Source organism: Psammomys obesus, unplaced genomic scaffold (genome assembly GCF_907164565.1).
Source record: "Psammomys obesus unplaced genomic scaffold, mPsaObe1.curated_primary_1811, whole genome shotgun sequence".
NCBI lineage: Eukaryota > Metazoa > Chordata > Mammalia > Rodentia > Muridae > Psammomys > Psammomys obesus.
In genome coordinates this window covers 1,302,616-1,314,014 of record NW_026596057.1, presented here as the reverse complement: position 1 = coordinate 1,314,014, position 11,399 = coordinate 1,302,616, and the positions used below count along the sequence as shown (strand labels likewise).

General features: G+C 44.0%; 1 protein-coding gene across 1 annotated transcript in view; it reads left to right on the top strand.

Annotated features, from left to right (window-relative positions):
• Positions 1 to 10,035: 10,035 nt before the first annotated feature.
• Rgs5 (regulator of G protein signaling 5) overlaps positions 10,036 to 11,399 on the top strand; it is a 44,203-nt gene continuing 42,839 nt past the window's right edge. The window contains exon 1 of the mRNA XM_055624643.1: positions 10,036 to 10,145. Within this exon, the coding sequence (XP_055480618.1) occupies positions 10,102 to 10,145 (44 nt within the window). The 5' untranslated portion in view covers positions 10,036 to 10,101. The remainder of the gene's footprint in view (positions 10,146 to 11,399) is intronic.

Genomic DNA, 11,399 nt, shown 5'->3' with positions numbered 1-11,399 from the left:
TATATATATATATATATATATATATATATATATATATATATATATATGAGCAAGATGTGTACTTGGTTTTTATTGTAACCCAGTAACAACTGTGTCTTTCTCCATTGGCTGGAGAACAACTTCATGGTGTTTTTTGACTGGATATATCCCCCAGAGGCTCCATAGAGTTCAGAGTGGTCAAGACCCTGAACCATGTGGGGAGAGGAGGAGGGGAAGGGGGAGAGTGAGATCAAGCACAGCAGCCAAAAAGACAAAAAAATAGGGGCAGAGAGAGTAGGCAAGAAAAATGTCTGGATTATATAGGGAAGAGCCTCTGGGGGAAAGATAGCCTAGCCCCTGGGTTGGAAAGTTCAGGGTAGAGGGTGGGATCTACCAGCCATACCCTGTAACAGGTAGGGAGTGAGGAAGGCTGGGAAAGCTTGGAGGCCAGGTCTGCTTTGATATGTTAACTAGGCACCTTAGCCACTTGTCTAGGAAACATGGCTTACTTTTGCAAGGTATGACCTCTGACTTCCTAGAGTGAACTGTGTCTGAAGAAACAGGCCCACAATCAAACAATAGGCCGGGCCAATTCAGAACCTCTTTTCAACAAACCTGCATATTTTATGAACTATTTGAGACATCTGCCATGTGATGGAAAAGTTTTGGGGTTCTGTTGGCCATTTGAGACAGAGAAACAAGGGTGTTGAGAAGGTTTGTCTGACTATAAAAACGGTAAGTCTTTAATATCTTGGTACCCCTTAGGAATAGAGAGTTGCTGGTGACCGGTCTTGTATGAATTTAGGATGAATTTAAGTGGTAAGACCACACTGGGTCTAAACCTACAATTTCTGCCCTAGAGTAAAAAACCTCTGACCTCTCCCCACACCCTCTCATTCTTTCCTTAAAAAAAAAAAAAAGTAGTATGTACTAAAAATTACAGTTGCCTTGAGTTTTTTTTTATGTTTGTTTGTTTGTTTTTTAGTGCGTGTGAATGTGTTTGCAGTTTGGGGACTGAAAGGACTGAAATGAGCACAGTAGACACAAAACGAAGTTCTCACCACACAAGAAATTTATTTCTCCTAGAGAGACAAAAAGGGCAGGAAATATGAGACAAAGACAGGAGATAGAGGACAAGTGAGAAGAGAAAAGGGACAAAGGATGTGTGTGTGTGTGTGTGTGTGTGTTGTGTGTATTTGCCCTGGAAGAACTAAGGGTTGTGTCTGGATGAAGAGGAGACAGACATGACCCCTAGGCAAATTGCAGTTTATAAAGGTAAAATGAGAAACCCTGGTGTTAGGGTGAGTTGGTTAATTTTGATTATGCATGTTAATAGTAGCTAAAAGGGAGCTTTTCATTGCTGGATGTCAATACTTTGATAGCTGGACCTTGGTGGCCCAGGTTAGGAGGAGGAAGTGGCCAAATGAGGGAACAGACCTTGGTGGCTAGCTTTAGGGGTATAATCCAGCAGTTCAGCAAGGCAGAAGGAATGAGGAAAGGGCAAGGCCTGCCAGAGCCCCGTCTGTCCTGCTCCAGCCTGTGTCTGGAATGCTTGGGCCTGCTAGAGCCCTGTCAGGACTATTAAGAACAATTGATTTCCTGACCATTCTTCTGAAGCTAGCTAAATGTTTGGTATTAAACCCAAAACAAATGGACTACTGAGATGCCCGTTAACATATCAAACCTGTCTACCAGAGTTTCTTAGTCTTCCTAGTAGCACAGACGGTTTTGGCTACTCTTGGTCCCTTTGCCTGGACTACCTCTTTTGGTTGAAGGCTCCTCCTTTCTTGCTCTCTGTTCCCCTCTCTCCTATCATGGCCTGGTTTAGTCTGCCTGCCATGCCTAGCCTGGACTCTCTCCTCTCTTGCTTTTTCCCTTATAGCCACAATCTTCTCCATACTGTAAGCTTCTCTACAAAATCAGTTTCTTAATGACTGGGTTTAGTGCTTTTAAATCTTAATTTTGGAAAATGTTAAGGGTACAGGTGATTCCACTAGCCTTCGCTCAGGGACCTAGCAACCATTTATGTCATCACCTGCCTCGGCTGCCAGGTGTGCCACGTGCGTCAGGTGTGTGTTACATATAAAAGGCCCGCCCATCACCCCGGCCCCTTCTCTCTCTGTTCCAGGCATTCTCTCTGTGTCCTTGGTACCCCTTTCTCTTTATAACCAGATAGTGGCTGGGCAATCGGCATCCCACTTTTATGGATTCTTTGCCTGTTGGTGTGAGGAATTAGAAAGAGGGCTTGGTAGGAAGCTTGGGGGGGCACATTTATTTTGAGAGAAGGGCAGAGAGGGTAGCCTCAGGAAAGGAGGTCTGCCAGACATGAAGGACTGGGGAGTCTTCAGAGAGTAAATCACAAAGGTCAGTGTCAAGGCAGAAACGTGGCAGTTTGTTCAGCGTCTGAAGAAGAGATGTAAAGGGGAGAAGAAGGAAAGTTTCCTTGCTGAATGAGAAAAGCAGGCAAGCTGAACAGTAAAGATCTGTCCATAGCTGCACTGAGGGAGGAGACCGCTGTGTACATGGCTGTGATCCTTGGGATGGATTGGAAGGTGAGGTTGTCACCCAGGACCAGAGGAAGAACTCAGGAGCCATTCTTATGACCATGAGAAACTGCTTTTACTTTGAAACCATGGGGATTGTCTAAGTCTGCCCTTGCTCTGAATAATGACGCAGAGACCTTTATTATAAGCTTTAGGCCTTTAGCTGGGCAGATACTCAGCTATTCTAACCCCACAAAACTGGCCTGGCCTATAGCCACCCACATGGCCCATTACCTGTCCATCTTTGTCTCTCCCTTGGCACCTGCTTCTTCCCAGAGTCCCTGTCTTTTCTGAAAGTCCTGCCTCCTCTCATGCCTCAGCTATTGGGGGGACTGTTTACAATATATGATGCAGCCGTAGGAATGAAAATACAGATTGCAGCCTGTACTCAACTCTCTGGGTATAGAAATCAGCATTTGAGCCCGGCACGGCAGTGCATATCTGTAATCCCAGCACTCGATAAGGCAGAGGCAGGCAGATCTATGTGAGTTCAAGGCCAGCCTGGTCTACAAAACCATGTCTTGAGAAACAAACAAACAAACAAAACCAGCATTTGTATAATAACAGAACAATCTTTACACGGTGCACAAAAACATCACTCCAACGTTACTTAATGGGCTTTGGGCGAGCTCTGATTCTTCCATTCTCCTCTCTTCAGAAAGGGCAACCAATGTACCTCATTGTCTGTGTGTGTGTGTGTGTGTGTGTGTGTTACCTGAAGAACATGTGTAAAGGGTCCCCAGGTACCTATGAAAAAGGTACCTTTTTCACACACACCTTTAAACCTGCTATTTGCTCTTTCCCTTCCAGCTTAACACTTTGGTGTAAGCGCACACTACAAAATAAGTAAGGAAAAATACTGCTCTCAAAGGGGCAGTGTTAGGGTTTCTGCTTTATTTATCCTTGATAGTAGTATTTACAGGTAGAACATTCTTATGTGATAGATGATGTGCTTGATATATCTTTGGCAAATAAAACACGATGGAAATGGCATTAGCTACCTTGTTCAGGTATGTTTCTAAAACACAGTGAACACACATGTGCATTTATGGGTACAAGTATCCGTGACAGCATATCATAGACTATCACAGAATGTCATAGATTATCAAAACTCCATCTGGAGACTTGCTTTTGGTTCTCAGCTTTGGATAAAACCCCTGATTCCCTCTTTGTGATTCAGGGAGTTGCTCCTCCCCGCTCTTCTCTCGCTCTGTTTACGCCATCCTACGGCCTTGTTGGCTTGAAAACCAGGACTTCAGTATGGTGCTGACTGTCCTGTGTTTTGAGTTTTTAGTCTTTATCAAAGTCCTAATATTAGTGAGTTATAGACTGGCTATTACTCTGTCAGTATTTTGCAGGGAAAGTGGAAAAGGCACACTTCCCCACTGCTGCCTTCTGCGGCTGAAGCATTCCTTTAGAGTTTTAAGGGCCTCAACTCAGTTCTAGCCAAGATCCCTGGTTTTGATGTTGAAATGAATTTCAGTACTAGGTAGCAAGGCAGTGTTGGGAAGATGTTTTTAATTATATATTTAATAGAGGCTTAAGGAAAATGTCAGAGAAAAGGAATGTGGTCTTGCTCAAAACCATACGTATTCAGGCCTTCAGCCTGAGTCATTGCTGTTTTATCATATAACAACTATATCATACCCATTCTCCCAAGGTTCAGGGATCATTGCAGAAAGAGGGACAAAAACAAAACAAAACAAAATGAAACAACAACAAAAAAGTTGTAAGAGCCAGAGGCAGTGGTGGATGACTACAAAGAAACTGTTGTCAGGACATAGCAGGGCAGCTGCGCTTAGGAAATCCCAGGAGTTAGGAAAGCATCCACAAGACTTGCGAAAACCAGACAAAATCCTAGTCTGGAGAGAGGAGGTGGGCATAAAGTCCCACCCCCTAGCTGAGGAACTACAGGGTATTTATAGCTGCCGGGAAAGAAGGGCCAGCCTTCTTTAAGGTTGTGGCCCAGGAAGACTGACCACACTCTAGTGGAAGGCCACACATCCAAGCTTCTATGGAAAGCACCAGCTGAACTTGGCAGGTTTGAAATAAAAGGACACAAAGTTGGGAGGGTAGGGAGTTAGGGTGAGACTTGGAGGAGTTTGGGGAGGAAATAAATATAATCTAAATACATCATTCAAAATTCTCAAAGAGCTAATACAAATGAGGAAAAAAATGTATTTGTGGAGTGAACTTTAACTCTTGTTGGAAGTCTTTACAGCAAATGTTAATTGTGCTGGAACTCCCGCTTTTCAGTGGCAAGTAGCTTTACTCCAGGAGAAAGGGCTTCCTTGCCTCTCATGTTCTTAATTTCCCTATCTCAAAATTTAAAAATGTAGTCATGTTAATTTTTGAAGTCATTCATGGATTGTTTCGTTGAGATGGCAATCATGAGGAACACGACTCATTACTTGCTTTGGCTCTCAAAATGTGTAGTGGGTAGGTGCGGCTGATTGCTTAGAAAACAAACGGTGGGTGTGCTTTGTGCGGTATGTCAGCTGGAAGGCTGGAAAAAATGCAAGACAATCTGCTTTTGTAAATGATTGTCACCTAACGTTTTAGAACGTAAGTGTTACTACATAAGGGTGGTGAATCCTTCTGTATTTATTTGGTGTGCTGGCTAGTTTTATGTCCACCTGACGCAAGCTAGAGTCAGCAGAGAAGAGGAAGCCTCTGTTGAGAAGATGCTTCCATAAGATTGGGCTGGGGCCATATGCAAACCTGTAGGGCATTCATTTTAATTAGTGATTGGTGGGGGAGGGCCCAGCCTACTGTGGGTGGCGCCACCCTGGAGCTGGTGGTCCTGGGTTCTGTAAGAAGCATGCTTAGAAAGCTCTGAGGAGCAAGATCCAGCTTCCTGTCCTGTTTGAGCACCTGCACTAACTTCCTTCGATGGTGAACAGTGATGTGGATGAGTAAGCCAAATAAACACTTTCCTCCCCAAGTTGCTTTTTGTTAATGGTATTTTATCACAGCAATATTAACCCTAACTAGGACATTTGGGGAATTTGGTCTGCCTTTAAAACAAGGCTAAGAAGAATACAAAACGAGTGTACCCCCCCAATTACTAAAATATCTAAGCTTCATCTATCTTGTTAAAAATGTTAATGCTCTCTGTTTTTGTGAGAAAAAAATTGTTTCTATCAAAGGCATTTAGGTCAGCAAGGATTCATATTTACTGAGCTGTCTCCTTTCCCTTGTACACGTCATCCAGTTATGTCAGATTATAAACCCGGACTCCAGTTAGTGAGACAAGACACAGTCGCCACCTGTGTCAGGGATAAGAGTAAAAACCCATCTTGGGCAAGTGTGCTTGTTAGCCTAGTTTGGGTCTGACCAAAAATAATTTCCCTGCTAAACTGCTTTCTCTTTGCTTGTATGTTCCTGTGCATGATACTAACATTATTCTTTGGGTTTCTAATAGTAACATTCTGTAATTCATTTGAAAGGCAAGATTTTTATGTTTTGTTAAAATATTTTTCATGTTTATATTTCAGACCTTTATCTTCTTAGAGATTTCAGAAAGTCAAGACTTAAGCCAGGTGGAGGTGGCTCACACCTTTAATCTGAGCACTCTAGAGGCAGAGACAGGCAGATATCTGAGTTCAAGGCAACCGTGGTCTATTGGAGCGAGTTCCAGGACAGCCAGGATACACAGAGAAATCCTATCTCAAAAAAAAAATAAAAGAAAGAAAGAAAAAGAAAAGTCAAGAATCTTTTAAGTATTCATGTTGAAGTCTTTTAAATGACCACTTTGTAAGCAACTATTTCACAACATTTAATGCTCTATATGCATCTGTGACTGGAAGTATGCACAGCTGTGAACTTGAACTTAACATGTGCGAAAGCTTATCATGGAAAAGGCATGTAAGTCTCCTACAGGGAAAATGACGACAAAATGCTCTGGTCATTAACATCAGGCTTCCTCAGCAACTGTATATGCCTGAAGGAAGGACAATGACTACAGCTGCAGCCAGAGGCAGCCTGAACAATGGTCCCAGAAGGCCGGAGCACAGTGGCCTAGCTTCTACATTGCCCTGGGTTGGGCTGCATAGCTTGAGTTAACCCTGGTATCTACCCTGGATAGATACAAGGCAACACCCAAACACAGGGCAATACCCTGGATGAGAAAGAGGCACAACTCATGGAGTTTGTGGCTTCTGGGGAGCTAGTTAGGAAACTCCTCCCGTCTACAAAGCCACACTTAATGCTGACCTTTTCAAAGAACAACTGCTACAAATGAAGGGATCTTCTCGTGCTGTACTGGGACTTGTTAACATTTTTCTTCAGTTTTCTTAGCAACTGACTCCAGAAACCAACTGGAACCTGTTTAAAATGGGTACTGCTGGGCCTCCGGAGGGGTGGTGTTATGTTGACTTCCTAGTGTCTTCAAGACTTTTACACTCAAAAACACATCTGCGAAAACTGCCATCTAATCCTGTTTGGCTAAATAGGCATTTTGTCATTGTATGAGTTTCACTTGTACATAATGGTTTTTTTGTTTTGTTTTGTTTTGTTTTGTTTTATAACTAGCATAGGTCCCGAATAGGTAAGAGATTCAACAGGTTGATCGTCAATGCTATAGACTTCTTCTACCAAACCAAAGACTCTAGATTTCCTTTTAGAAGTAAAAGTTAAATTAATACATAAGAGGCTTCCGTCTAGTTCTTTTGGGTAAATGAGGCTACTTGTTACTGGCTCTTTTCTGTGTATATATGCCTCTTTACTGCACAAGCCTTGTAAAGATTGGTAGGCATTAGATCTTTGTAAGACTGTACCCAGGCCATGTTAGAAACATACGTGAAAACGTTTTGTGTAACATAAAAGCCATATTGTGTGACTTGGACTAATGGAATGCCTGTAAGATAGGAGCCCGCCACCAGGCGGCACCTCTAATAAGACATAGAGCTCCCAGGCAGGATCCGATGTGTTCATGGATGGCCATAGGACAGCTCAGATGTGAGCCAAGACCAAAATAGGCTTTGATATGTTAAGTAACTAACCCTAGGGGACATTGATAGGTTAGTGAACTAGCTCCAAGCTGTGAGCCCTGATAGTACAAAGCTACTGGACCATTCCACCAATGCTGTCCTTCTGGCCTATCATAGCTGAAGGACTTCGTGGCAGACATGGCTTGAGCTTGCAAGCTTCTAAAACATTCTTCAGTGGAACCTGTAGGAGCATTTTCTGCCCAACCAACAGTTTCCTGCTTGGTGAGATGTTTGCTTAACTTTTACATCACTATATCATAAGGAATGTTTGTGGGAATAAACTGAGCATGACTGAAAGTCAAGTCTTGTGTGGACATCTTAATTGCCTCCTAGCCCACAGGCTGTGCTCTCTGCTCTTCGTGTTTGAATTAATTAGTCTTGCTCTTGTTGGCTATGTTTTTATAAAGCCTTATAGCTGTTAGTATTTTATAGAAAATCTCTGAAAAGACGATCAAGTCAGACCAACCAGAACAAATCTAACCCTGGTTACTGTCAGTCCAAAGGAAACTCAGCTTTCCCAAATTCTAAAAAGCAGAGGGGATAAATGTCTATCTGTGGTGCCTATTAGCACATGCTGGCCTCCAGGACCACTTGCTATCACAAGTACCTATTACACATTTTGATACTAACATCCTAGCCCTTCTCACTTTTCCCCTCCCCTAATCTTCTGTGGTTCACAGGCTTCCCTCCCTACAGCTACTCATTCTCCTTCTAACCCTATTTTCAATATGCTCACTCTCTTTGTCTTCCTTTCTCAGTCTCTCCTTTTCTCTCCCTCTCAGTTTTCCTCCTCTACACCTCTCTGCTCTCCTATCCTCTCCTTCTCTCTCTGTTCCTCTCTGCCTGTCTGCTCTGCTCTGTTCCTGTTGTTGGCCATATTCAGCCTACTTTTTTCTTTACCCTCTCTGGACTCTTCTAGCCATCCCTGGCTGATCTCTCTGGAGTATCTACAATAAAACCCTCCTACTTACCCATACCATAGAGCGGTCATGTTGTCAGTTTATACGGTTACCAGGGACAGTGGAAAACAAACTATCAGAAGCTTAATTGTGTCTTCAGAGAACATTGTGCAGAGACAATGGGGGAAAGTTGTCAGGATTGAAATGGAGTCACACTGGGTAGAGGAGTGGCTGCTTGTAATCCCACAATTTCAGAGGGCTGAAGCAGGAGGAACAGAAGCCTGAGGCCATCCTATGTTTCCCAGTCGAAAGACCCTTATTCAAACAGCAGAATGGAGTCATTTATTTCAGCCTTCTAAAATAAACTAAAACCAAGAGTTATGCAGAAATGGTTCTCAGTGTGAGAACCTGACACAGCCTGAGTATATTCTAACCTTGGGTCCTACTTGTATTCCCTTTGTGATTTTGTTCTCAGTCACAGGTGTATTTCACCTCAACACTGGGGTGTTTTTTAAAAGAGCGGAGAGGTAGGTAACGGACCTATCAGCCTGGAACAAACATTCGAAGGAGACACTTGTGTTCCCTTCTTTGGCTATCAGCTGTTGAAAGAAAGGATTCCAAGCAATTGCTCCCTTCCTGTCTCCTGCCCCTCGTCTCCTTTAGGGAGAGGAAATGGCTGAGCCTGGGGGCATTCAGAACAGAAATTTGTCTACTGGAGAAAGATTTACAGCCTGGGCAATGACCTTGACATTCCATCAGACTGACTAGCTGGAGACACTTGGAGTTGGGACACTCTTTGCTTGACTGTTTAGTTAGGTGTGTCCCTTGCTCTCTTTTCACACCCTACCTCGAGTCAGGACCTTGGTACAGGGACTGGGGGAATTGTTGGGTCTCTTTGTCCCTCTTCCCAGGGCCACGCTGCACAAATCGCCTTTTTCTGCTTTTCACTCCTAACTTGGCTCCCTTCATTGACTCACTGAAGAGTAGAGGTCTGAGTAGGATTTGTTGGGGTCTCAGCGAGTGACCTCTAAGTCTGGTAACGATATGCCCGGGCAGCTCACAGCAGCCTGGGCAGGCCTGCCTCTGTTGCTTACACCTGCTGCACCAAAATAATACCATAAGAGCATTGGCTGCTCCTTTTAGCTCTGAATTCCTAGCATCCATCTGAGTACCCAACACACAGGAGATCCACGGGTATACATTCTCTTCACCATAGAAGCTCACTTTCCTCCACTGTGAGGTGGTTTCCCTGATATATCCCAGTACCCTTGGAGGTTCTAAAGTGGCTCAAGGTACTCTGCTTTCGAAGAAACCCCACATCCCTGTTTTGGCTGATATGGGATTGCAGACTTCAAGCACTAATGGCCTTATCCCAATGTTAGGGTTCAACCGAGCCCTGACTAAGCTACAGACTGTTGTGACAGAAGCAGTCAGAAATCCTGGCCCCAGCAGCGCCTGCAGCCAGGAAAGGCTCCCAGCCCCCACCTCAGGCAAATTGCTCCAGTGCTCCAGCCCACAATTTTCTCCGGAGCTCCGGATTGGTCCTTGGAGCCACAGGGGCTGTGAGAGAGCCTGTATATATATTCCTCAGAGGAAAAGGCTGCCCCAGACAGTGTTGAAGTTTTCAGAGACCAGATCAGCTGTTGAGAGGTTCGTGCTCAAGGCTGAGGACCCAAGCCGCTTGCCAAGATGTGTAAGGGACTGGCAGCTCTGCCACACTCCTGCCTGGAAAGGTGAGAACCGAACTTCTTCCGCGCAGGAGCCTGTACTCAAGGGACTATACCCAGAGGCACTGGGGGGTGGGTTGGGGGGTGGGGGCGTCATACTGAGATAAAACAGATGGTTTTTGATAGACTCGGACAGCCTCATCTGTGGTAGTACAGAGATTTAGAAAGATCTGAGATTACCTATGCATCATTTAATACACAGAATGTTATTTCCTCCCAGAAGATGCTTATTCTGTAGGTGTGTGTGTGTATGTGTGCGTGTGTGTGTATGTATGTGTGTGTGTGTGTTTTAGAAGGATAACTTCTAACACCAAAGAATAAAAATATCTGAGTTTGAATTCTGGGTCCCCTAATTATTACTTGGGTAGCTTTGAGCAGTTTTTTAACCTCGCACCTTCCACACCTGTAAAGTGGAGGTGGGAAGCCTGTCTACCTCACAGGCTGGTTCTGAGGACTGAGTGAATGTGCTCATGTGTGAGAAGGGCGCAGAAGAATGTCTGACACAGTAGAACTGTGTGAAGAGTGACTTTATTCAGATCTAGAGGTGCAGGGTGAGGGCTCTGCAGACAGGTTTGCTCTGGGGTAAGAGGGAGCTCCCGATAGTTCCCAGTGCCCCAACTTCATTAGATGCATTGCTGAGCAAAAGCAAAACCCCAGGATACAAGGTTTGTCTGTCACCTGGAATTCCCCAAGACATGGTTGTCCCCAGACTGTGGTACGGTCTCTAGAGAATCCCACATCTAAAGTAAACACCTTACTAGAAACTTAACCCAACACGCCACGTGATCTGGGTAGGTAGAAAGGTCATCTGCTCTTTTAAGGAAGGAATAGATCTGATTAGATTTGCTTTGACCCCCCCAGTCATTAAACAGAGTAAAACTGATTCTTGCACAGTCCACTCCTGTCCCTAAAGGCCAATGTTTGTCTAAGAAGGTCATATTGTTCAGTGGGCCATCAAAAACTTTTATCTTTTTAAAACGCCACTTTTTTTTATGATTTTTATCATGGCAATAAATTTTAAGTGATTTTTTTTTTTAAATACAAAAGAGTAAACAGTGCAGCATATCTCCTGGAGTCAAAAAACACAGATATTTTAAATAGATAAAAGTAGAAGAAATTTGTAGCAGTAAAGTCTGTAGTAGCTAGCTAACAACACTATTAGCCATTGCACCAGGGCTGGGAACAGTTGATTGCCCCCTCTATCTCCCCCCTAACACACACACACACACACACACACACACACACACACACACACACACA